At 48.1% G+C, this 24,713-nt stretch overlaps 4 protein-coding genes across 6 annotated transcripts; all 4 read right to left on the reverse strand.

Moving 5' to 3' along the window:
* Nucleotides 1-238: 238 nt before the first annotated feature.
* On the reverse strand, nucleotides 239-5,141 carry LOC112892819. Its single transcript, XM_025959931.1, has 5 exons — nucleotides 5,033-5,141; nucleotides 2,107-2,186; nucleotides 1,543-1,776; nucleotides 554-769; nucleotides 239-472 (listed from the first exon to the last, which is right to left on the reverse strand). Exons 1-5 carry the CDS (start codon nucleotides 5,139-5,141, stop codon nucleotides 239-241), a joined length of 873 nt encoding a protein of 290 aa, XP_025815716.1.
* Nucleotides 5,142-7,247: 2,106 nt separating this feature from the next.
* On the reverse strand, nucleotides 7,248-10,086 carry LOC112893748 (factor of DNA methylation 1-like). 2 transcript variants are annotated; one of them, XM_025961214.1, is made up of 5 exons: nucleotides 9,903-10,086; nucleotides 9,151-9,246; nucleotides 8,336-9,078; nucleotides 7,993-8,205; nucleotides 7,248-7,890 (listed from the first exon to the last, which is right to left on the reverse strand). In XM_025961214.1, the coding sequence occupies exons 1-5, from the start codon at nucleotides 10,000-10,002 to the stop codon at nucleotides 7,660-7,662; spliced, it is 1,383 nt and encodes a 460-aa protein (XP_025816999.1). In that variant the 5' UTR covers nucleotides 10,003-10,086; the 3' UTR covers nucleotides 7,248-7,659. The 2 variants fall into 2 exon arrangements, with proteins under 2 accessions (XP_025816999.1, XP_025817000.1); XM_025961215.1 differs by having other exon boundaries at nucleotides 9,909-10,081.
* Nucleotides 10,087-10,531: 445 nt separating this feature from the next.
* Nucleotides 10,532-14,644, reverse strand: LOC112893746 (factor of DNA methylation 1-like). 2 transcript variants are annotated; one of them, XM_025961213.1, is made up of 7 exons: nucleotides 14,393-14,644; nucleotides 13,146-14,282; nucleotides 12,453-12,634; nucleotides 11,925-12,014; nucleotides 11,556-11,834; nucleotides 11,221-11,433; nucleotides 10,532-11,128 (listed from the first exon to the last, which is right to left on the reverse strand). In XM_025961213.1, exons 2-7 carry the CDS (start codon nucleotides 14,248-14,250, stop codon nucleotides 10,895-10,897), a joined length of 2,103 nt encoding a protein of 700 aa, XP_025816998.1. In that variant the 5' UTR covers nucleotides 14,251-14,282; nucleotides 14,393-14,644; the 3' UTR covers nucleotides 10,532-10,894. The 2 variants fall into 2 exon arrangements, with proteins under 2 accessions (XP_025816998.1, XP_025816997.1); XM_025961212.1 differs by having other exon boundaries at nucleotides 13,146-14,644.
* A 5,275-nt stretch (nucleotides 14,645-19,919) lies between these two features.
* Nucleotides 19,920-23,931, reverse strand: LOC112894659. Its single transcript, XM_025962433.1, has 9 exons — nucleotides 23,504-23,931; nucleotides 23,277-23,393; nucleotides 21,994-22,273; nucleotides 21,469-21,892; nucleotides 21,283-21,382; nucleotides 21,113-21,172; nucleotides 20,910-20,993; nucleotides 20,686-20,793; nucleotides 19,920-20,598 (listed from the first exon to the last, which is right to left on the reverse strand). The coding sequence occupies exons 1-9, from the start codon at nucleotides 23,708-23,710 to the stop codon at nucleotides 20,245-20,247; spliced, it is 1,734 nt and encodes a 577-aa protein (XP_025818218.1). The 5' UTR covers nucleotides 23,711-23,931; the 3' UTR covers nucleotides 19,920-20,244.
* Nucleotides 23,932-24,713: the final 782 nt, after the last annotated feature.

Consider the following 24,713-nt stretch of genomic DNA (forward strand, 5'->3'; position numbering starts at 1 on the left):
CAAATACGCCTTTATCCAGTAGAATTATTCAGAGGCTGGGCAGCTCAAAGTACTTGCATACATACACGGAACTAACACCAAGAAAAAGGATGAAACAGTGGTATTTATTTATTTAACATTTTCATAACAGAGGGAAGGTTTCATTACGACTTGATTGCTTTGTCTATAGTAGGCTACAGAGCTCCCCCTGTGTGTAGCAGCTGCTGCGTGCCGTAGTCGCCCACACTTGAGAGATTGATTAGCTCATCAGCCGGCGCTTCTTCGGCTCGAGCTGCCTGACAAACTCCCTCAGAGCCTCCTTCACCGTCGCCTTCCGCCCTTCGCCGTAGTTCCAGAGCTCGCGCGCCAGGTAACCTCCGCTGGCGTTGTGCTCGTTCATCTCGGCCACCGCGGCCACCACCGCGTCGCACACGTCGTCGCCGTGCTCGCCCCGCAGGCGCCTCAGCTTCGCGCCGTCGTCGTCCACGACTTGCTGCAACGTAGTATAACATCCCGATCAACGGTGGCTGATTACATTGCTGCTCCTCAACGAACACAAACTACACACGGTTACCTTGGTTTTGCCATCGGCGTCCTCAACAATCCTGAAAGGGTGCCAAGATGGATTCCTCACTTCATCCTGCCAAACTGAGATCAGCCCTGCCGCTCTGAACTTGTACTCATCGTCAGCATACTTCCACCGGCAAGCGTCTTCGAAAGCTTTTTCGTTAAGTTGACCCATCATCTTTATCCTGATATATGCGTGCTTGAAGGTCATCCCCATGAAAACCTGCGCCATTTGTATTGATGACTAATGTTATGGAGCAAAAAAAATCGTTCTACTAATGAAATAGGTGAAAACAATATGTGCCAAGTGCTCAGCATGCAGTCCAAGTGAGGAGGGATACCTCTATCAATTCTTTTCAAGCATCTTGTAAGGCTCTGGTTGGATCCTAAACTTTAAACTTTAGTCCTCTCTTTTAACACTGATTAGATAAAGTAAATAAGGACTAATTGCAAAACTAATTGCCTAAGTCGTGGCTAATTGTCGAGACGAACTTAGTGATACTAATTAGCCCATGATTAGCATATGTTTACTGTAGCATAATATTATCAAATCATGGCCTAATTAGGCTTAATAGATTCATCTCGCGAATTACTCTCCATTTATACAATTGGTTTTACAATTAACCTATATTTAATACTTCTAATCGGTGTCCAAATATCCGATATGACTGGACTAAACTTTAGCCATAGGGATCCAAACACCCCTAAATCCATATTGGTTTCAACATACTTTGACAACGCTGATGAGAACAACTCATGAGACAAGCTTCCCTCCAACATCTCACTCAGCTTATGCATCTTGCCGTCTATTTGAGCATCCAGTTTTGCTACTTCCTGCTCAAGTTCCTGTTCAACAATATTTTTAATTAAAGAACGGAGCCACTAGGTTTTGAAAGAAAATAGCTAATGCATAAGAAACACACACTGGACACTAGGTTTCGACGGAAAATAGCTAGTAGTGCACAAGAAACACACTGACACTGGGAATAAGGGTACCTTTGACTTGTCAACTTTCATGGCGACACCGCTTTTGTTAGTCAATGATTCATCTACCAACTTGGAGCTTGAGCACAGTAGAGCCATTTGTGTTATTCGTATGCTCTTCTCAAGCAGAGCATGTCCAGGTTCCACTGTGTCTAGTAAGCTCGCCAGTTGATGCAAGTGCATTTTCTTGACGCCAATCTGGGTTTTCAATATATCCACAGCCTTCATGGGCAGAAGGGAGATAAACTGAAGTAAATAATAGTAAAACAGAGACTTCTATATATCCATATAGCATCCTAGCAAAAAAAAATATGCATCTATATAACAGTAAATCAGAGTTGTATCAATAAATTTTATTTGAGCTTTTTTATCAATTGAGATTAGAGTTTTGAACTTCACCTTCGCAGTTTTACTTCAAATATATTGTCTATTGAAGTACGTGATGGTACGCAACGCAATAAAAGTATGAGCAACATGAGCACCACATATCTTCCTAAGATAAACCAATATTTGGTTCATTTTATTTACTCACTATAGAGGAAAGTGACAGATTTACAACACAGTTCACGATCTTACATCCTTACGGGAACCCCACGCTTTAGCTTTGAGCTCCTCATTCAACTTCATAGTAAAGTCCATCTCATCAGTATCTTGATCTGCACACAGAAAAAGAAAATCTCAAGCCGTATAGTATTCAGAATAGTGGTTCTCCTAAGCAACTTTTCTTCGGTATGAATCTTCTACAAGGAGAAAATAAAAATCGAGGGGTAAAAAACATCTCGCCCGAGACCCCGCGTCGTCCAAGGGGGCGACTCCGGCGGCGCTGCCCTCCTCGCCCAAGCGGCCTCCTCCTTCTTCCCTCCGGCTTTGCCGCCGCCGGAGCTCGCCGACGGAAGTCCGTCCGGCAGCGATGAGGGCAGCGGCGGGCGCACCCCTTCCCTTGCCTTCTCCACAAATCCTTCCGCCCCCACCTTTTTTCTTACTGGAATTTGCGGCAAAACTTGTGGCTGCCGCCGTCCCTTCTCCGGCGGCGCCCAGATCCGCCCCTGCATGCCCGGATCCATTGCCTCCCGATCGATTGGGGCCGGTCCTTGCGGATCAGCTAGGGGCGCGGCTGATTATTGTCGCCGCTGCTCTCCCTGCTGGTGCGGGCACTCACCCCCGAGCTCCCGGGCGCTGGGTCCCGAGCGCAGGCCTGCGTGGGTGTTGGGAGGGGTGGCTCCGTCTCGCTTCCTGAATGCAGGCACCGGCCGGCGGCCACGCCTGGCCGGTGAGGCTGGATCTGCATGATCTACGGTGGGAGGATGCGGATTTGTGGCGTTCTCAGTCACATCGCTCGTGCCTTCCCCTGATGCAGCCTACTTGTTCTTCGTCGGCTCGCCAGTTGTTCATCCACTTCGTCGGCGAGGGCCTGCCACTTCTTTGCGTCAGCTTGCGGCGATCCACAGGGTGAGTAGCTCTGGTAACCCAGGGATGCGGGCGGTGCAGGTTCTGTGGATCCCGAAGTTGAGCTTGCTGGTCTGCGTCAGCCCTCGGCAGCTTGTGGGATTCCCTGAGCTAAGGCAAGTTGTTGGAGTTTCACCATTGCTGCACAACGGCGTGTGGGAGGTGCCCCACCTCCACTTGGGGAGGTGCCCTACCTCTGCTTGCAGATCCAGTGAACTTCTTGGTGTCCTTGCCTCCACTCGCTGCCTTGCAGCCGCTTGTCTTCAACAGCGGTCCGACAACGAAAGCGTCGCACCTGGTGCGTGGGGAGGTCTAACCTCCGCTCGGCCTTCCATCTTGCAAGCATTTGGGATCAGCCTAAGTTTCAAGGCCTTCGCTCCCACTGGTCATGGTCCTTGATTTGTGCGGTTGTTGGCTTCATCCATGGTTCGATTTGTGCTTGCTTCTGGCGCCTCTATTTCGTCGTCGCTCTTCTTGTTGGTGGTCTCATCAAATCAAATGCCGGCGTGCTCTTTGTTGCCGACCTTCTCTCCGTCGAGGCTTCCTTCCCTTGTTGGGCGTTGGATGGCGGTAGACGGGGACCCGGATGTGCGGTGAAAGGTGCTGCCATTAACTTGAAGGGAGGTCGGTGTTTCCGGGGAAGCTTTGATTTGTGTTCTCCTTCCACCATTTGTCCTCTTTCCGTTGCGGCGGTCCCTCCTTCCTTCGGGGCTTCCTCCCCTTTTTGGATGGTGGAGGGCGGCAACGGTGAGGCATAGCTACAAGGGATGGTGGGCAGCACAAGGGTTTTTTGAAGCCGACAAGTACATTGTTTGGTCGCGGTGCTCGATAGAGAATGATGGGTTACCTTCGGCCTGTGCAAGTCTTAAGTCTTTGTTTCTTTTGGTAGATGTGTTTCATCTTTTTGTAGCCTTCTTCTTTAGTTGTTGCGTTGATCATGCAACTTCGGATGAAACTTTTTGATGCTCTTGTGTTGTGCCAGCTGCTGATGTAATTTGTGGTTTGCCATACCTTATAATAGTTGTTTAGCTTGATAGCTTGCCGGCCGTAGTTGATTAAAAAAAGAAAACAAAAATCAACATCCACTAAACTATAGTATGCTAGAGAGGATTAACAGGAAGAACATTGAAGTAAATCAGAGTGGATTTGGCGTGTATCTGAATTTTTTTTCGTACCTATTAATATAATGACGTGCCGCTCTCCCGCGTGTTTGTAAGAATTAAGGTGGATTTATCATGATTATAAGGCACAAATGAAGATCATATATCAGAGCATTAGATTCATAACACAGAACACTGGATTACGCACATAGTAGGCTACTCCTACAGGCTGCAGAGTGACTGATGGTACAAACTGCTAGCAACCTGCTCTCTTACCACCACCAACGGGATACTTAATTATTTGAAATCTTTACGGATGGCACCTGCTCATTTGCAATCCTTATTTTAGTTTCTATATTTTATCACCCCTTTATATATGAAGCTAATTATTTGTCAATTTTGTTGACGTGGCGTGCCAAGTCGGATGGCCAGTGTGGAAGAGGAATGCAATTGGACTTCCCTACCCCTACCTTATCCCCGTGCTCTATCTCCTTCTATTTGACTGGTGGGTCCCACCGATCTTCTTCCACCTGGGTCTGTCTTCTTCCTCCAGCCACCGAGTCGCACCCCTCGGCTGCCATCTCTGTCACCAAGTTGCGCTGGACATGGGAGCTGCGCCGACGCCCGATCCGTGCGCGAGGCCTTTGAGGGTGTGCTCTCCGCCGCCCATGGCCGTCGCGTGAGCATGCCCGCCCGCCCAAGCGCTGCCAGCCACCACCATGGGCAGCAGCTCCATGTCCGGTGTCCCTGCTAGCCAAGATCACGTGCAGATCTTGACACCGCAGGGATCGCGGTCGCCGAGCACGGCCATCGACATCTCGAGTCCCTTGCCGTAGCAGGCGACGACGCGTTCGAGGACGGGGATCGCGTCGGTGTGCCGGCCTAGGCTGCAGTGGATGGCGACGGCGACGTGGAGGGTCGTGGCGAACTCAAGCTCGGCGCCCTCCCCGCGGTACGCTCGGCGAACTCAAGCGTGTGCGCGGCGCCGCCGCCCTCCCTGCTCGCCGCCGCGCTGGCCTGCCGCAGCGCCCGCCCGGGGATCCGCTGCCGCGCCGCGGCCGGCATCGCCAAGGAAGCTGCGGAGAGGCCGGGCTCTTCGGGTCCGCCGGCGCCTCGCCCAAGGACACCGCCGCCTTGGCCGCCTCCGCGGCTGTCTTAGGCTGCTTGGCTGCCCTACGGCCCCTAGCGCCCCTCCCTGCCGCGGTGAGAAGCCCCTCTTCACCTTCAACTGCCGCTGCCCCTCCCTGCCTCCTTCCCCGCCGCGCGCGCGCAGGAGCGCCACTGCGCCGCCACTGGCACCATTGCCGAGCCGAGCCGCACGCCGCCGGCCATCTACGGCCCAACTCACATGCGATCGATGCGCTTGAAAGCAAATTAGAGAAAGAAGTGTGCCTTCGTGTGTTGCCGTGCGTGCGAGAAATCAACGCGAAGAAGCTTAGCTAGAGCTAGCCAGGCGACTGGCCGGGCGGCGGGCGACACCCTCCCTGCGCCGCGTGCACTCAGTCTAGGAGGTGCTCGTGACTTGCACGGGCCGTCGGAGAGAGGGAAGCGGAGGTGAGAAAAAAGAGAGCTGGAGCTAAGAAAGGCAGGGTAAAGGGGTCTTTTCACGTGTCTCTTCCATGCTGGTGTGGTGACTTTCCTTTTCTTCCGAACCAGATGGTTGCCCGGATTCATCACGTCTGCAAAATTGGTAATTTATTAATTTTGATGGCAGAGTAGTGGTAAAAATATAGAAACCAAATTAAGGATGACAAATAAGCAGATGCCATACCTAACGATGGCACATAATTAAATATCCCGCCGTCAACGGCAACAGGCTGAATGACGCCGCTACCGCGCACGCTCTGGTCGCCGAACCCACCAACCCACCTCGCCGTCTCCGCCGGCAAGGCCCGCCGCTGCAGCGGAGGAGGAAAATGCCATCAGGAGATGGTTCTTGGTAAGGTGAATGCGGTGGAGTTTGGAGCAGTGGTGTTGCTTTATAGGCCACTTCGTCTCCGTCCTCTGGCCTCCCAACCCTCCAGCTTCCTGCATTTCTTTCTCTGTTGAACGCGGTTCAGTTTTTGTGGCAGCCACAAATCTCGGAAACTGTCAGCATGTTCAAATGCTTCTAGCAGTAATTACTAGTAATTAGCTAGTGGAATAGTATTAGTAGTATTTACTAGAACTACTACTTGCTTACTGTAGAAAATTGAAATGAAAAGATGAAGTATGGGCCAAGCAGAAATAACTACCTAACTACAGTTCAAAGAACCATCAGAGTATCACATCACAAGTACATTGTTAGAGTAAACAAGAAATGCAGGATCGGTCACAGCCTAAAATATACTCAGACTGGCGATGTGATGGAAGTTTTACAGTAGCCACACCGCCGCATGCAGAGAAGGTGAAGAGGTGATGCATACAGGATATCCACGCCCTGGCGGCCTGCCCAAACAGGTACTACTCCATCTTTTTGGTTCTTTGACACCCAAACAGGTCGGTTCTAACGGCAGGAGAGGTATGGAGGAAGTTGCCACAAGTATGGTAGGTTTTTGCTGGTGCTCCGTGGCAACGGGCCATCAACACGGTGCTCCTGTAAGACCACAAGCATCCGAGAAACTGTCGAATGCCGATTGCTAAGGCGACGGTCTAAAAACAAGACTGAAAAGAAAGAATGAGAATACGCATAGAGCAGTAACTGCACATTTTACATGAAAACGATTGAGGGCACCATAGACAACATGTTTACCAACATAATCATTGTGTCAAGCTCTAAAACAACTTACCAAATATATTTGAAGTCGTGGGGAATGCTTTCTAGGACAACCAGTTTAAATTGCAATCGTTCGCTCAAACAAGAAGAAAGGCGACGTTGCCTTGGTTGGATGCAACATCTCACAAGATTACACCTCCTCGTTCATCTTCCTCGGGGGGTATGTCCCTCGAGCTATTCTATCTCTTCCATCTTCAGAGCCAGGAGAGTTTCTAGATAGTGGTTTTTCCAGGGAAACCCAGGTATCCATAACGATATTGCCGGCCCAGTTCAGTCAACCAAATTCTCAGCTTACATCAGTAGGCATCAGGGTAGCCTTATCAGAGTTTGCTCCAGCAAAAGCCATCACCACATCAAATGTGACACCTCAAACATCGCAAGAGGGCACTAAGTCAGCGGAGCCAGTCACTGGGAAATGCTATTGCACAGATTTTTTTCTAAACAAATGAACACAAGCATCATTAGACCAACATCAGGTAACTAAAGTACGGTACAAATGCTGAAAACAGACATCATGATTAACCGATTACAAGAGGAGCCAAGCTTGTCAGCACTTGCACTACTACATATGTACACCTCCAAATATACAGACACCTAAGAAGAGCACGAAAGCCACGGATTGGTACCATTCAGTTAGCAGATCACATCAGTTTTTAGGACGGAAGCGGCAACAGCACCACATGCACATATCACATATGCTTGTAATGTTGTTACACAAAGGAACGCAGAGGATACGTTTCCTATGTCAGGAGGGGATCCAGCAGCGCGGGCTCCCATAACGGTACCAATGGCGCTTATTAGCTTGGTGGTCACGCAGGCCAGGGTGCCTCAGACCCTCCTGCGCTTGGTCGTCATCTCCATCTGTCCGAACAGGTAGAGCACCTCCTTTATCGTCGCCTTCCGGCCTTTCCTGAAGTTCCAGAACTCGGGCACCAGATCCCGCTCACTTGGGTTGTACTTGTTTATCTCCATCAGTGCGGTCTTCACTGCGTTGCACACATCGTTGCCGTACTCAAACCGCAGGAGCTTCAGTTTTGCATCATCATTGTCTAGAACTTCCTGCGACAAACGAGGATGGCTATGATTTCTGAACAAATACTAACATCTATAAAGGACAAAGATATATAGAACCTTAGTTGGATAGAAAAACACACAAAATACCTTATCCTCTCCATTAACCTGAACAACCAGAAAAGGATGCCAGGATGGATTCTTTAATTCATCCTGCCAACTTGACACCAGCTCTGCAGCTTTGGTCTGGTAATCAATGTTTCTGTATTTTCTCTTACATGCATTTTGAAATGGCTTCTTGTCAAGTTCTCCCATTCTTTTGATCCCAATAGCTGTCTGCCCATTTAACTTGTCCTCCAAACCCTGAGCATCACGATGCTCAAAATTTCATCAATAAAAAACATCTTATGGACATCAACTGATGGAGAACAAGATAGGTGCATGGTAATTGCTAAACTATAAACATATATAACACATATGAAATGAGCAGTACCATAGTCAACTCTTGTTGGGCTTGCTGTAGTTCATTATCACTTTGACGGTCTTTCCTCACAAGACTTCCACTCAAATCTTCCAGGGCGTCATTCTCGTCTTCCAGCTCCTCAATCAACTTTGTCAGGTTGTCATTCTTCGCTTGCAGATCCTCATTCCGCATACTAAGGGCACCATTCTTGGCTTGCAGCTCCCCATTCCGCCTGCACATGCTGTCATTATTGGCGTGCAAGTCCTCGTTCTGCTTCACCAAGCTGACATTCTTGGCCTGCAGCTCCTCAATCTTCTTTGTCAGGCCATCATTCTTGGCTTGCAGCTCCTCACTCTGCTTCTTCAGGCCATCATTCTTGGCTTGCAGCTCCTGATTCCACTTTGTTAGGCCACCATTCTTGGCTTGCAGCTCTCCATTCCGCTTACCCATTTTGTCTATATTGGTTCTCAGCTCCTCATTGTCCTTCACCAGGTTATCATTCTTGGCTTGCAGCTCCTTATTCTGCTTCGCCATGACGTCACTCTTGGCCTGCAGCAAATCATTCTGCTTTCTCATTCCATCATTGTTGCATTGCATCTCCTCATTCTGCTTCCTCAGGCACTGCATCTCTTTCGCCTTAAGAGCCAGCTCAGCTCTCAGCTTCTGATTCGCCTCACAGTATCCAAGCTCTTTCACATCCTCATCTAATTCAGCCTTCAGGTCTTCAATCTCCTTTAAAATCCTCTGATAATCATCGTATGCCACCTTATGTTCTGCCCATGGGTGACAAAAATTAAAACCATGGCATGAAGAAGAGCGTTAAATATTGAAGCACGTTTTCATACCTCCAGTCCCATCCAGTTTTATCAAATTTTTGGACATAACTGCTGCTTTCATCTTTCCAATACCAGATTCTGTCCCAAGATCCTGATCTGCTGCCGCTGCAAAAACAAAGAATGTATTTCCCTTCAGCAAGATTGCCCACCACAGGTACAGCAAGGTGAGTGATAAATCACATTCTGTTCATGTGAACATTACACATCACGGTTGAACACAAACAAATATATAGTGAAAGGAATGAGAGAACGAGATAACTGAACACAAAATGATTTCCAACCCAAAAAAAAGACTAAACAATAAGATGTGTCAACAAAACTGATGATCCAAGCAACCAATTAGAGTTGACATAGTGTGGCAGCCTGCAGAAACTCTGCATGTTGTATTTTGACTAACTGTCAGTTGATTTCACTAAAAATTTGCCTTAATTCATGTTGCATCACGTCAATATACTCTATTCCTACAAGTCCCCAAGACGACTCAGATAGTTAGATTATTGCGCTTGAAGACCGAAAAGCTTGTGCCTCCAACTAAGAGTATACGAACCTCACCCAAGGTCGCAGCTTGTGGGGAAATGAAGGAAAGAAATTAGTAACCTGGTACTCGAAATGCATTACAGATCAGACTAGGTATCCAACTACAAGTAGTAGATAAACTAAACTGAAGGGAAATAGTACTAGGATATCAAGGGCTCAAGGCGCCCTAGCAAACAAAAAGGAAATAGGATAGGTAAAAGAGGAGGGAAATCGTGGCTTCTCACCACCACCACCACCACCACCAGCAGCACTTCGATCGACGCCATGGCGCATGGGCGACCCGCCGGATTCTCCCGTCTTGTCGCTTCCGCCGGCGGGGGCCATGGTTACGGCGGCGGAAGAAGAGGGCGGTGATGAAAAAGGGGGGCTTTTTTATCTTTCTTGCCTCGTTTCCTAACGGCTGGAGAATCTCCTGGAGAGGGGGTTTTGTGAGCCTCAGGCCTCAGCCCTCAGCCCTCAGCCCTCAGCCTCTTGACCTCCCACAATAATATTTCAGCTGCCTACTAGTAAACCAAAAGAATTACAGTTTCCACTGTGTGACACGGTCTACCTCCACAATCATCGTGTCAAACTCTATTTGTGATCGTGCCCTCTCGTGAGAACATTTTCTAAGGATAACCAATTTGAAATGGATTATTTACTCACACGAAAAAAGTAGAAAAATGCCTGCACTGAAATGACTGGATGTAACATCGAGTCCCTATAGTCGCAGTTCACAGGAGTACGTTCATCTTCCTCGAAAGTCCTCTCGAGCCATTTCATCTCTTCGATCTTCTGAGCCAGAAGTCCAGAAAGAGTTTTTAGGTAGTGGTTTTCTAGAGAAACGCAGGTATCCATAACGTTATTGTGGAGATACCCCAAAGCATCAGTACGTTTCAGGGGGGAATGCTCAGCTGATCAGCTCACATCAGTACAAGGCCAACACTTGTAGTGCTACATATGTACACCTGCACAATATACACACACCTAAGAAGAGCACGAACAGGTTTGGTATTATTCAGTTCACCGATCACATCAGTTTTAATGATGCAAGCGGCAACAGCACCACAGGCACACATCAGAGACACTAGTAATGGATGGAACACAGGATACATCTCCAATGCCAGGAGGGGATCAAGCAGCACAGGTCTCCCACAATGGCACCGACGGCGCGCATATGGCGCGCGCACACGACTACTGATTGGCTAGGTGCGGTCACGGAGCCCAGGGCGCCTCTTCAACCCCTCCTGCGCTTGGTGGTTGTCTCCATCTGCCTGAACAGGTACTTCAGCACCTCCTTCATCGTCGCCTTCCGGCCTTTACTGAAGTTCCAGAGCTCGGACACCACATACCGCCCACTGGGGTTGTACTCGTTTATCTCCATCAGCGCAGTCTTCACCGCGTTGCACACGTCATCGCCATACTCAATCCACAGGTACTTCAGTTTTGCATCATCGTCATCTAGAACTTCCTGCAAAGAGCAAGGATGGTATTATTTCCGAACAAATACTAGTGTCTCTGTAAAGATAACCCAATATTCAGCTAGAGCAACACAGTAAATACCTTATCTTCTCCATTAACCTGGACAACCTTAAAAGGATGCCAGGATGGCTTCTTCAATTCCTCCTGCCAACTTGAGACCAGCTCTGCTGCTTTGGCTAGGTAATCATCGTTTCCGTATTTCCTCTTGCATGCATTTTGAAACGGCTTTTCATCGAGTTCTCCCATCCTTTTGACCCCAATAGCTGTCCGCCCATTTAGCTCGTCCTCCAAACCCTGATCATTGTGATAATCATTTCATCAATGAAAAACAACTTAAGAAAATCAACTTGTAGAGAACATATCAGGTGCATTGTAATTGCTAAATGAACATATAGTACAGAGAAAATGAGCAGTACCAAAATCAATTCTTTTCGGGCTTGTTGCAACTCGTCGTTACTTTCACGCTCTTTCCTCACAAGATCTCCACTCAAATCTTCCAGACGCTTCTTCTCATGCTCTAATCTTTCACTCAGCTTCTCCATCTTCTCGTGAATATCCCCATCATCATCTCCCTCCAAATGTTTCATTACTTGGAGTGTACCATTCAACCGTGCAACTTCAAGCTCAAGTTGCTGCTTCTCAAGCAGCTCCTTTTCCAGTTGGAGCATCCTTGCAAATACATCTTCCTTTTCCCTCTGAAGTTATTAAGATGTATCAATTCTCATCACCAGAACCTACAGTGACCATCTAGAAAACAACATATATAAACTAAGAAAGGGTCAAACCTTCTGGTCATCCAATAACTTCAGAACATCTTCATCAGCCCTCTGCTGCTCTATACTGGCTAACTCAAGTTCACTATTATCATCTTTCGCCTGCACAGTTCCAGTGTTAAACTTAAAGTAATTATATAAGATATTGCAGTCTGCAACTATCACACCAATATGCTCAAACTTCCATCATTAGTTTTATGAATCCAGCAAGCTATGGAGCATGCACTTAGGACATAGAATGAAAACTGGTGTTCGGTGAAAAATGACATAGAATTTGGATGATAAAATACTTCATAACAACATATCCCTTGTCAGAGTGAAAGTAATGATGATGTATAATTTTAAACAACCTGTACAAATCTCAAATGGAACATATAAAACAGCAACTTTAAAATCCATGTTTTCATGACAATGACAACGCTGAAATAAAAGAATGTTTGCCACCCTGCAAGTCCAGATTAGTGCACCCTATGCATGTTATTTCAGAAGAGGTTGCATGTGCATAGATTATTGCTTCACTTGTATAGTTGTTCAGTTTACCTTCTGCCTCTCATCATCGAGTGTCTTCCTGTCGTTAGCATTCTCAGCTGACAGCTTTTCAAGTTGCTTAGCTCGTGAATTCAGTTCTCTCCTCTTATTATCTAATTCTTGCCTCAAGTTTTCATTTTCTTGGAAAATTCGCAGAGCATTTTCACGAGCCCTGCGATGAAGATTGCGCATTTCTGAAAACGAGGATATAAAATGTATTAGATAAATCAATTTCTAACAGAGAAAAAAATGCTTTGTTAATTTCGTAGTGCAAAGAAATTAAAGCTAAGCAATCAAAGTTAGCAATTGAGGGAGATTTGTTCATACGTGTAAGCAATGTTCATCTCATCAGGTAAGCTGTAGTTTTACAGATAAATATAATGTTAAAGCATATAAGAAAGGAATGGAGTAACTTCATGCATAATGGTATTACTATCAGAAAAAGGCCCTGCATTCATCTAACCAACCCATACCATCGTATATTCATATCTCTACATAATCCACCGATATAAAAGTATTAAAAAAAACTAATTTCAGAACTACATGCAAAATATCTAATATGCAATAGTACAAGATAGAATTAAGATCCATGGATCTGCTCCAGTACACATAAGTTACACAGCCACGACTAGACATGTCACGCATGCAGGCAAATCTAACCCATCAAGTAAGCCAAAGGAACGGAAGCAAAATTGCACAGATTACCTTCATTGTATGCCTCATGTAGCTTCCTGTTGTCCTCCTCAAGCCGTGAGATGGAGAGTTCTGTCGCATTCTTCTTTGTCTCCAAATCATGCAAGTATCGGTTCTTTTCCTCAATCTGAGATGCCAGTCTCGCCACCATCTCCCCTGACTTCTCTGACTCAGTCTTGGAGACCTCATCTATTGTTTTCAGGATGGTATGCTTCCTCAAGAACCTTCCCACCACAGTTCCTCCATTGTAATCCCCCTCTCGGGCAACCCACCCGTAAACCTTGACCTCACATTCACCTCCCTCCCCTTCTGCAGCACCCATACCACTACTACTTATCTCAAATTCCTTCTTCCCCAGCCTATTCACGCTGAAATGGTTCTCAAGCGTAAGCGCATCATTAAATCCACTCCAATCATTGGTAAACCTCACAATTGCAAAGGTTCCGATGCTGTCCATCCCATCAACAAACAAAGGCACAACCTCAACAAAACTAAACATGGCTACTCTACCAGCAAACTCCTCAGCATTGAACCCTGAACCGGCTGCAAGAACACAAGCCCATGGCCAAGCATACCTCTCAACCTCCAGCGGCAGCACCCCATTCTCTGCCGGCACAGAACTGGATCTGGCAGGAGCAGCATTGGCTTTGGCCTCCCCGGTGGCACTTCCACTGCCATTGGAGTTAGCAGGGGCGGGTTTAATGGCACCGAGGATGCCAGTGATGCCAACAAGGTCCTCCGCGAAGGACGGATCGGTGCGGACAAAGCGGGCGAAGGCGCGGTGAGACGCGCGCTCGCGGCCGTGGCGGCGGTGCTTGCTGGAGACGCCGATGCCGTCGGCATGCTGGAGGAGGTCCTTGATCTTGTACCCCTGCTTCTTCTTGCCAGGGCAGAAGGGGCAGCGGAAGGTGCCGTCCGGGTTTCGCACCCGGTGCTTGCCGGACGTGAGGAGGCCGAACGACTGCTCCTCGTAGTCGCTCTCCGCGTCCGAGTCGTCCGAGTCAGGGTCGTCGTCGGAGTCCTCGGCGTTGGGGCCCGCTATTCCGGCGGCCTCCGCCGCAGCCTCGGCCTCGGCCTCCTCGTAGGGATCGATGTAGTCGTCCATGTCAAGATCCATCCCCGGAGCTCAGGGATTCGACACAGAGAACTCTTGGACACAAATACAGCGATTCTTCATCGAATCTTTAAAGGAACAACGCGATTTTTCTCCCAAATGTACCTCGATCCAAACATGCAAAGGAGGAGCGGAAAGGACTCACCTTTTCCCCCGAACCGGAGCACAATCTCTGCAAAATGGCAGCGAGACTGGATGGGATTGGGCCGAGAAACCCCCCGTCCTATATCAAGTCCGCGGTGAAATCGCGTTCTCACGCACCAGGATTGAACGCAACGACGCCGCCCTCGCAGGATTTTATGGTGGCACGGCGGAATCGGCGAGAAAGGCAAGAGGCAAGGATTAACACCAGCATTCCATTCCAGTTCCAGTCCTGGGGTTTTTGGGTGCGCACGGCGGCACGGGAGACGGGGAGAGATGCCAGTGGTGCGGGGTGAGAGGATGACACGTGGGGTCCAGTTCAACCCGTCGACGGTGCCCGGGACCACGTGGCAGGCGCTCTGACACTTTGACTCCTTGGGGAGGCGTTACGTGGGCCCGAGTTCATGCGGCTCTTTAACTTTAGGTTATCTCAAGATGCTTTTGTCGTGTGCCTGCTGAAATCACCTCTATCCATATTAAAAATTATTTGGAAATGGTTTAATTTGATTAATGAATTGATGATGGAATAGAAGTTTTTTCCCGTTTTTATGGAGCGTCTGATTCGTTGACAGAAGAGTCTGATACTGTGATACTGATATTATGAGGAAATTTGCTGCAGAAGATACAGCAAAAGATTTCGTTTTATCTACCCATTGAATCTATGGTTAAAATCCTAAAAGGTAAGGTATGTAGATTTTCTCCCTTCTCTAGTTTCTAGAGGATGGAAGTCACGCTTAGTAGCGTAAAAGAGTATCTATTCTATACTATAAAAATTAAAATAATTAAAATTCTTTTACATTAAGATAATTAGACCTACCGTACTCACAAACCCCACTTGCCAGCGCGGAAGGTTTGACAGAAGGTGTGGAGATCCATGATTTTGATATTTCTAAAATATTTATGCTGAAATGCTAATTTTTTTGTTACTCACCTCCCGCGCTTACCCACCCCTTGTACCCCCACATATTACTTTGCTCGCATAACCTCAGCATACCGGTTTGTTTGCTTCCGTAACGCCCACAATTGTCCTTCAATATCCTTCTCCTTCCATGCATGAGAAATACAATTTTCCATAACATTCTTCTCCAATTGTGTTGGCACATTTCATTTTTGATCGATTGATTGATTTCTCACTTCTCAGGCGTGGTTTCCTTGTCTGATGGCTACCAAAAATGTCCAATTAGTTGCACATTTCCTTTTTCTATTAAACGTCCTCTCTGATTGCGTTGGCACATTCTATTTTTTGATAGGCCTCTTCTCCGATTATATTGGCAAATTCCATTTTTTTTTTGATTGATTGATTTCTCTGGCGTGGTTTCTATGTCTGATGACTACAAAAGATGGTGGTATATTCCTTTCTTTCCATCAGACGTCCTGCCATTACACCCTATACGTCCTGTCGCCTCCGGCCACTCCTCCCCACGGCGACCACGCCGCGCCACCACGACGTGCAGTAGTTCAGTCGTCGCCGCCGGCCAATCGTTCTCGTGAGGATCCGGACGTCCGCCACTACTGACGTCCAACGCTCCTACGGCCACCGCCTGCGCCCAAGATCCACTGCGTCTGACGGCCACCGCTCCGCGTCCGACGTTCAGCACGCCCGATGGCTACCACTTCGACGGCCACCACGTCGCCCCGACATCCACCGCGCCTGACGGCCACTGCTCCGGATATCCACCGGTCCCGAAGACCACCGCTCCGACGGCCACCGGTCCCGACGACCAAAGCTCCGACGGCCACCACGCCGCTCCCGACCTCCATCGTTCCGACGGCCACCGCATCTGACGGACACTGCTCTGGACGGCCACCGCTCCCAACGGCGACCACGCCGCGCCTGACGTCCATTGCTCCCGACATTCGCTGCGCCGAACAGCAGATCGGTCTCATGATCTGCCGGACGGCCGCCACGCCAGACCAGGCGACGTCTCGCTACGTTGAGGTTAGACATCGGCCGATCGGTCCGGTGAGGCACTGGACGACGGTAAGCACGCCGTTGCACTGTTTGTTTGCTACGTTGTTACATTAGCCGCCGGGCTGTGAATGTTCGGTGTCGTGGAAGTTCCGGACATCAGGCGTCGTCTGTCTCTCCGTCACGATACGCTAAGGTACGTAGTTTGTTGCTTTGTGAAATATCATCCGTTTGTGTGAATTAATATTTAATTTATTTATTGGAGTTAAATTTAATTCAACAGCTCACTGGAGGAAAAAAATGGATGGTCGAGAGATATTGCGAATACATGCAAAATTCGTAAAAGAACGAGCAATCCGTGATGAGTCTTCCATATAATGGTAATAAGCATTGTGTTTTTCTTCTTCCACCGTTAATGTATCTTGTATCAACTTAATGTGATTCCGCTGAAGGAAATAATGATCCGAGGGAGCTAAAACGCCAAAGAGCAAGGGAAAAGTATGCAAGCATGCTGAGAAAAAGGCTAAGTTGAATGCTAAGAAGAGAAAAAATTACTATCGGAGAAATACTGAGAGAGAAGCTCCTAGCATGATTGTGGAGACGCTAGATAAAATTTGATATTTAACACTGCAAAATTCAGTGTATATGAGTGATGATGATAACTGAAACTACAATGCATATGGGTGTGTCAACAGATGGAAGCAATGTTGTTGTAAACGCAGCAGGTATTCAGTTGTAATCTATTTGGTAATTTTTTTTGGCTATGTTATCTGCTGACCTTCTTTTCGAATGGCTTTCTATCCGTGACCATTGGAGCAACAAGAACTCCTATCACAGATTTGTGCGTCACTTTTTTTTAGCAATGGGATGGTATTTACTGTATAATAATTTGCACATCGATATACATACGGGTGAACCAGGAATAGATGATCTTGATGACAGCTGGCTGCATCACAGTTATTCTTATGCAAGTATTGTAAGGGATGATATCGATACTGCAGACGCCTTATCTGGTATGAGTTTACCGGTATCTGTGTTGGTTATCATCATTATAATATAATAATTACGATTTCAATTTCCATCCAGCTACCAATCCCGAACCATCTCCTTTAGAGCGTTGGAAGGATAAAAATAGGGAGAGGTAATCAAAAAGTACCATGGGATGACAGATGAGTAGAACGTTGATCGGAATCTATTATACTATAAGGATACAAAATAATTGAAAGTCTCTCCCACCTAAAATATTTCCGTATACCCTCAGGCCCACTTATCAGCTCGGAAGATGCAAAAGTTTTGCGATGTTGATGCAAACAACACTTTCTAAAATGTTCCTCCCTTTTCTGCGCTACTTTTTTTCACTAACCAATTTATCTTACCCACCCGTGTACCCACCAACATCAATTTTTGTTTCCCTACAGCAACTCCAATATGAGTGCAAGTCAAATCTCATTGATTACCTCTTTACTTGCTGTCACATTTTCCTTTCCAAACGAAACAGCCTTCTGGTTCCGCAGCCTCCTTGATTACTTTTTCCAACTTCAATAATTTTTTTATTTCCTTTCTTTTGATTTTGAAGGGGCGTTTTGCATGCTGCATCCATCCTTTTTCCCGCATGGACAGTCGTTCTCCTCCCGACAATATTACTAATGAATAAGTAGGTCATAAGAGGAGCAGAGTGAACCCCAACGCCTACAGTAAACAATACATATCTTTAAGTTGTGGAGATTCAAACCTATTGGGATTCATATAAACCTTCTCATTCTTTTGCTTATGGTAAAGGCAATGAAAATATTGACCCAACCGAGCAGCTTCGTCAAAAGAGACGAGAAAATTATCATCATAGGAAGGCTAAACCTAAAGTGTCAATCTCCTCCGAATCTAATTGTAATGGTGAGGCATTTTTTTAAAATAAAAATCATTTGGGTAGGCTAAATACAAAGCATTGATCTCCTCCGAACCTCTGCGGCTTGCCGTAATCAACTACCAGGCAATGTTGGTTGCTTGGCAACACCGCATATCTCTGAGTCCACAAACATTGAACAAATGAGGATTAAAATCGACGAATTGACCTAGACGTACCGTGGCTATTTTATGACTGCAAACAGGAGTACCTTGCATGAGCTGATTAGGCGTGTTTGTGTTCCAAGATGCAATGATCATGGTACTGACAATAAGTAAATGTGCCAAGTGAATTTTAAGCTCTTAATTGTCACGAAGATCATGGTTGGTAAAATGCATGATGATAAACAGTATTGTCATTAGGTGTTCAGTTTGTTAATTGTGCTGCATGATGAATATTAGCACGTGTGTGTCGCACGTGCGCTCTACTACTAGTAGTTAAATAAGCTTGGATATAAACCAACTTAATTGAAAAAAACAGCACACTGCACACAACTATGAGCACGAGCAAATAATTCTTGTGTTTATATGCATGATAAAGGTAATAGGTAAATAAGCTTGTGTAACATTTAAGTAAGATTGCACACAAACTTATTGGTATTATTTCTATATTCTACTATTACTCTGTACATGATAAAAAATTAAAAAGTAAATAAGATACATGATAAAAGGTAACAATTAAATAAAATTCCATACAAACCAACTGTCATGACTGTACTTTGAACATCATAAACATGTAAAATCAAATAAGATTTAACACGAACAAACCGTCAATTCATATTTTCTATTATTACTCTGTACAAGAGAAAAAGAAAATATTAAATAAATTGTATACCAAGGATCATTTCTACATGCAAGATAGAAAGGTAATAGTTAAATAAGCTTATATGCATAACATCTGGCATTTCATTTGTAAATTTAATAAAAAAAACACACAGACAGAGAGCTTAGTATGGGTAAATAATCCATGTTTTCAACGCACCGGTTAGTGCTTAACATGTGGTCTCAACATTTTTGCAAGCAAAATAGAAAATAACAAGAAATCTGTTTTTTTTTCATACCCATAGATCTTGATCCTCGATGTGGTTCATCTTGGATAGTTGCCACGGCATCTTCTACTCTGAGAACCTCCAACAAGATTATGATTCTAGCAACTATGCTCGAGTCCTAAGGCTTAGAGACATGCTTGGGGTTCCATGGGCGTTGGGTGGTGATGGTGGTGAAGTGCCGAGACAAGGCATGGTTAGCTGCAGATCTATGCTCAGCACGGTTCACGATTTATAGTAATACCGATGAGGTGATGATAACAACATGAAGTAGTATCCATAGTTCAAAGACAATCGCTCGAAGAGCAATGCAAGGAAGTACATTGATTCGATGATCGGGCAGGGCGAAGGGAGGGGGAGCGGTGTGCAACCATATTGGATTGAGGACGATAAACATGGTGATGATAAAAAGGGATGGCAGTGTATGGAATGGTGATAAGAGGAGGGCGCTTCGGCCGCCGGAGAGCGGCGGAAAGGAAGTATAGGTTGGTTCGACGTAGATGACAAAGGTCAATTGTAGTGTAGTGGTTGGGATAAAACGAGGATGATAATATGGCATGTGGCTGTCTTAGGGTTGAGGGTGATAGGGACGGCGGGCGGCGGCGCATAGGGCGGTGCAAGAGGAGGATGCTCGAGCGGTTAGGTTTTGATTGTTGCAAAATCTTAGATGGTCAAGATTAAATCAACAGTCGAGATCCTTTATTTAGATTTACAAAGAATGGAAATACTCTTGAAAGAACATCGAACGGTTCAAGTTGGTGCCAATTCTGCAGTGCCTCGGACATCCAGGCACTAGCAAAATAAAAAAAAATGAAGATTAAAACGTACTTTCTGTTATTGAATTTTTTCTCTACGGGACGAAACACAACCCCGAAAATTTACATCGTGTCACACGGTAGTAGTTCACGGTTCACTGCACAGGTGCTGCAACAAATACGCCTCGACCGGAGCAAAATTTAGCACGCTCCGACCGATGGACCGAGACCACGTATGGACGCGCGCTCACCAGACGGGCAGCAGGTAGCAGAACTCGGCGTCGTACGGCTCGACCTCCACCATCTTGGCCGCCGGCGCCGGCGTCGCCGCGCCCCTGCCGCTGCCGCTGCCGCTGCTGGCGCCCAGGACCTCCCTGATGGCCCGCCTGAGCGGGCCCGACGCCCGGGGCAGCTGGCTGTGCACCCACTCCAGCAGCGACGCGGCGTCGTCGGCGAAGTCCCGCATGTGCCAGTGCAGCAGCTTGGGCACCACGACGGCGGCGCGCTGCCTCCGGCCGGCGACGCGCACCGTCGACTCCAGGTACTCCACCTTGGCGCGCTCCAGCTCGTTCGACACGTCCTCCGCCGTGTACACGCGCAGCTGCGGCGCGACACAGCCCAGCGCACGTGAGGTCAGTTTGGGAAGAAAGGAAACGCCGGCAGGAGCTGACGGTGACACGTCACGTACCGCCGGCGAGGAGCGGCTGCCTCTGCATAGCGCGAAGACGACGTTGGGTTCAGGGTACCCGAGTCCGTACGTGCGCAGCAGATCCCTCTGTCCTTCGTCCACGATCCCCTTATCATCATCATCAAGCTACCCTTGTTCAGGTTAAGGGTTTAATGACAGGGAACGATGTTTGTATTCTACAAGAGTTTATGGTTGAATCGTGTAAGCTAATCTTGCATACATACCTGCTTGCCTGCGGGAGAGTGCCTCAGGATGAGGTGCTCGATCGACACAACATTCAGCACTGTTCCTCCGACGTTCACTGAAGCCTGAACAATGTCAGTTTTTTAGAAACAAACACAATGTCAGTTTCTGTTAACAATGTTGCATAAAGATAACGGAGTTCGATCTGAAGCATCAAATTTTGTCAATGGAAAGAACACTGTACCTGATTCAGCAGCGCAAGAAGCTTCTCTGGAGATGGGGGTAAACCGTGCTGAAGAAACGCCTGAAATCATGCCGGAAGAATTTCATGTCCTGAATTAGCATTGATTTCGAGCAATTGTTCGTTCATCAAGCTGTGCCTGAGAAGGAATAATTGAAGGGTAGTTACAGTACATGCATCACGCAGAAGTTGTAGATGTTGATCCAGAAAGCCAGCTTCTGCTTGTTCGTCAGAAGGCTCGGGTCGGCGGTGCCAAGCTTTTGCATCAATCCTCTGTCAGAACGCAGAAGCCAAACAGATGCTATCAGGCCTGAAGGTTCCCCTGATCATTGAACAGCACGCACAGATGGGGAGCTCACCTCAAGTTCTTGATGTCGACAAGGCACAGCGAGATGCGGCTGACGTCGACGGACGCCCTCGTGAACTCGACGAACCTCCTTTGGCACCCGGCAGCGGCCTCCTTCTCCGCGCCATGGCCGGCGGCTTTCGCCGACGCCCTCCGGTTCTTGAGCGGGCTCATCGCGGCGGCGCCGTGCACGGCGACCCTGGGCACGAGGCTCCTGGGCCCGATGCAGGAGATGTTGAGCTTCGACGTGCCGCTCAGCTCCAGCTCCCCCACATCCGCCGCCTTGTTCAGCTTGTGGAAGATGGCCACCATCAGCCTGATCAGCTCCTCCGAGAGCTTGTTCGGGCTGTTCAGGCAGACCTTCCTCTCCGGAGGCGCCGGCGTGGTCTCCGACGATCTGCAGTGGCTGCTTCTCCTGGCGTGCTCCGCTTCATCTCCTGATCAGAACATCAAGATGATCATGTGGCACATCAGCAAAATGAATCCCGTACGAATGATGAACTCTGGATTCGCAGATGTTTCGCTGAACATTTCGTACCTTTGGCGGAGGCGGATCCAACAGAAGCCTTGCTCTCGCATTCGAGAGCTTCGTCGCTGCCTGGGCACGGCAGCTTGGGCAGCTGCTGGGCGCCCTGGAGCTCCCTCCTGGACACGGAGTGCCTCGGCTGGAGGTTCTGCGGCCAGCTCTGCTGCTGCTGGATGCACTTGTCCGTCCACTTCTGCTCCCGGCGCAGGCGCAGCCGCAGGTCCTCGACCTTCTTCTCCAGGCAGAATATCTCGTCCTCCACCATTGCTAGCTCCCCGAGCAGACCCCTAACCTACACCAATGCATATAAAGCAAGTAAAAATTCAGGTCAGCAGTATGTTCAGTAAGACTTTCAATGTGGTAAAAGCTAAAAGGATTACAATTGCAGATCAACAATGGTGAGGTTGTACTGACGCTCTTGTTGTGCCATCTGCCATGCAGACCATTGATCATCAGTCAGTCAGGTAATGCAGGTACAATAATGCAGGATCCAAGGAAACCAGATCTGGAAGATTAGAGGTAGTGATTGTCCGCGGGCAACTCGGGGTCGCGACGCTCCAGATCAGGCACAGTACTTCTGCGTCCTTGGTTCAGAAGTCAGAGCCAGGTGTCATCGGATGAGACATGGAGTGAGGCAGGAATCCAAAGGACATCCTGTTTCTGCACCTGGCGGTGCTCACCCGTACGGGGATCCCTGAGATCTTCAGCCCGTGGTGGGATCGAAGTGACCGTGAACCTTGTTATTACGACGACGACGACGACGACGAAATGTTACCGCGGGGGATTTATCTGGATGCAGTTGCAGACACGCCGCGGGCCTCGGTCCGAGGGTGACAGCGTCACGTGTGTAATCTTCAGATGAGCTGCGGTGAAGTGAAGTGAAATGCTATGATGGCAATTCCTCTGCGACTGCAGACTGCAGTGATGGTACGCTGGCAATCATGTTTGTTCTCCGTCGTTTCAGACTTGAGACTGAACAGTCTCAGCTTTTAAGGAAGCACACTGCTAACATATGCAGAGAACCCTATTGTACCATTGTTGTAGAATCTAAACTATCAACGGGTAGTAAGGTAACATGAAAGAAGAAGATGTCGGAAACTGCAAAGCAGAATTTGGTCGAACAATACTTGTGCAGAAATTAGTTCAGTCTACGGATTGCAAATTTGCAATTGCAATCCATGAGCTCGCACTTTCAGACACTCATACTGACGGAACTGAACATTTAGCATCCGCATGCAGGCATGAAACAGAGATGATCGGATGACCGGAAGTTTGAGCGGAGGGTGGCTGCTTACGTTGGTTGGAACGAGCGTGGAGAGGCAGCAATGGCAGACGACGCGCCCCTGCAGCGAGCACTGGAGAACCCTGCCCAGCCTCTGCTCCTTCTCGAGCACCGTCTCCAGCTCCGACACCTACAGCGCCACCCAGCACACCGTCAGTCAGTTCGTCAGGCAAACCTCCAGCGCCCAACGCGGTTGATCATCTATCCACGGCGTGGCGCGTTCCGCGGCGGCGGCCTGACCTCGAACTCGAGCTCGAGGCGCTTCTCGCGCTGCTCGTCCCGGTCCATGAGGAAGTACATGAGCTTCATCTTGCACCGGCGCACACGCGGCCTTCTTAAACCCGCGCCCGCGCCCGGCCACCCCCGCCGCCGGTGGTGCAGCGAGGAGGAGTAACTGCTGGCGCCGCCGCCGGCGGCGGCGGGGCGTAATGGCGTCGGCGAGCTCATTTGTGTGGTCCCTCGGTCTCTCTCTCTCCCGGCGCGAGGCAGGAAAAAGGAGGAGACTGAGGGCGACGCGGCACGCAGCTGCTGTGCCGGGAGAGCCCCGGGCGGAGGGGTTGCCGCCGCTTTCGGGGCAGGCAGGGAGGGAGTGGCTCAGAGGAGGCGCGGGAGGGAGGCAACGGTGGCGAGAGAGGAGGGGGGACGCGTCGGCGCCGCGTCACGCTTCCCGTGGGCGCAACGGAAATGGCTGGCCCATGCAACGCATGACCGGCTTAAATTCACCAGCGGTTGACGCAAGCGGCGGCAACGCTCGGTGGAGAGCCTGGATGGAGCTGCTGACCGAGGGAGACGGTCTGTTACCGAGGAGGCTTTGATGAGGCTCTCTTCCCTCAGTTGCTTTTTTTTCGAAGAAACTTCCCTCAGTTGTTTTGAGAACTACCGGATCACTATTTTAGTCAAAACATGAACCTTGAATGTGGTTATGTGGAAGTTCGAATTTCCTTCATCGGAAAAAGGAGTTTGATCATTGATGGAGTGCCTATCGATCTTCTGCAACCTGCAATGGCTTCTTTTTTTTTTTGAGGGGGGGGGGGGGGGAATAATTTTTTTGATGGGGGGCAGTGGCTTGTTTTCCTTCTGGATTGTCGAAAAACTTGATCGTAAAAAAAATGAAGGTTCAGAAAAGCTCATATGTTTGGCGATCTGGATTTTTAGTGGGACGGATTATTAGGTTTGGATATCAAAACTCTATCTCGGGGTTGACTGGATGGGGTTGATGGCAGTGTTTCTCATCGAGCTCTGTGAGCAGTTCTGAAGTTGTGATCAATAATCAAGATTCCACAATCTAACGGGGATGGTTTTTTAGATTGTTACAATCTAGCGATATTAAGGCAAAAGCTGTTTGTTTGTTGAGCCGTTAGGCCATTCTCAGGGGAGTTTTGTTCTCATTAAATAGAGTATCATGTCTCATTTTCTTTGATGAAATGAGAGAGATGAAAATACCGAATAT

This window comes from Panicum hallii, chromosome 5 (genome assembly GCF_002211085.1).
Source record: "Panicum hallii strain FIL2 chromosome 5, PHallii_v3.1, whole genome shotgun sequence".
Lineage (NCBI taxonomy): Eukaryota > Viridiplantae > Streptophyta > Magnoliopsida > Poales > Poaceae > Panicum > Panicum hallii.

Bases quoted from the DNA above. Each gene is read 5' to 3' on its own strand.
- LOC112892819 (XM_025959931.1), bottom strand. From the start codon at position 5,141: ATGCCGGCCGCGGCGCGGCAGCGGATCCCCGGGCGGGCGCTGCGGCAG. The intron at 1,777-2,106 runs GTAAGATCGTGA...TATTTACTTCAG, and splicing joins CGTGGGGTTCCCGTAAGGAT to TTTATCTCCCTTCTGCCCAT. The intron at 473-553 runs GTAACCGTGTGT...ACTACGTTGCAG, and splicing joins ACGCCGATGGCAAAACCAAG to CAAGTCGTGGACGACGACGG.
- LOC112893748 (XM_025961214.1), bottom strand. From the start codon at position 10,002: ATGGCCCCCGCCGGCGGAAGCGACAAGACGGGAGAATCCGGCGGGTCG. The intron at 9,079-9,150 runs GTATGAAAACGT...ACCCATGGGCAG, and splicing joins AAAACTGGATGGGACTGGAG to AACATAAGGTGGCATACGAT. The intron at 8,206-8,335 runs GTACTGCTCATT...CGTGATGCTCAG, and splicing joins CCCAACAAGAGTTGACTATG to GGTTTGGAGGACAAGTTAAA.
- LOC112893746 (XM_025961213.1), bottom strand. From the start codon at position 14,250: ATGGATCTTGACATGGACGACTACATCGATCCCTACGAGGAGGCCGAG. The intron at 12,015-12,452 runs GTAAACTGAACA...GGAACTGTGCAG, and splicing joins TCGATGATGAGAGGCAGAAG to GCGAAAGATGATAATAGTGA. The intron at 11,129-11,220 runs GTATTTACTGTG...TGCTCTTTGCAG, and splicing joins AGGTTAATGGAGAAGATAAG to GAAGTTCTAGATGACGATGA.
- LOC112894659 (XM_025962433.1), bottom strand. From the start codon at position 23,710: ATGAGCTCGCCGACGCCATTACGCCCCGCCGCCGCCGGCGGCGGCGCC. The intron at 21,893-21,993 runs GTACGAAATGTT...TGTTCTGATCAG, and splicing joins TGGATCCGCCTCCGCCAAAG to GAGATGAAGCGGAGCACGCC. The intron at 20,794-20,909 runs GTATGTATGCAA...GATGATGATAAG, and splicing joins ACTCTCCCGCAGGCAAGCAG to GGGATCGTGGACGAAGGACA.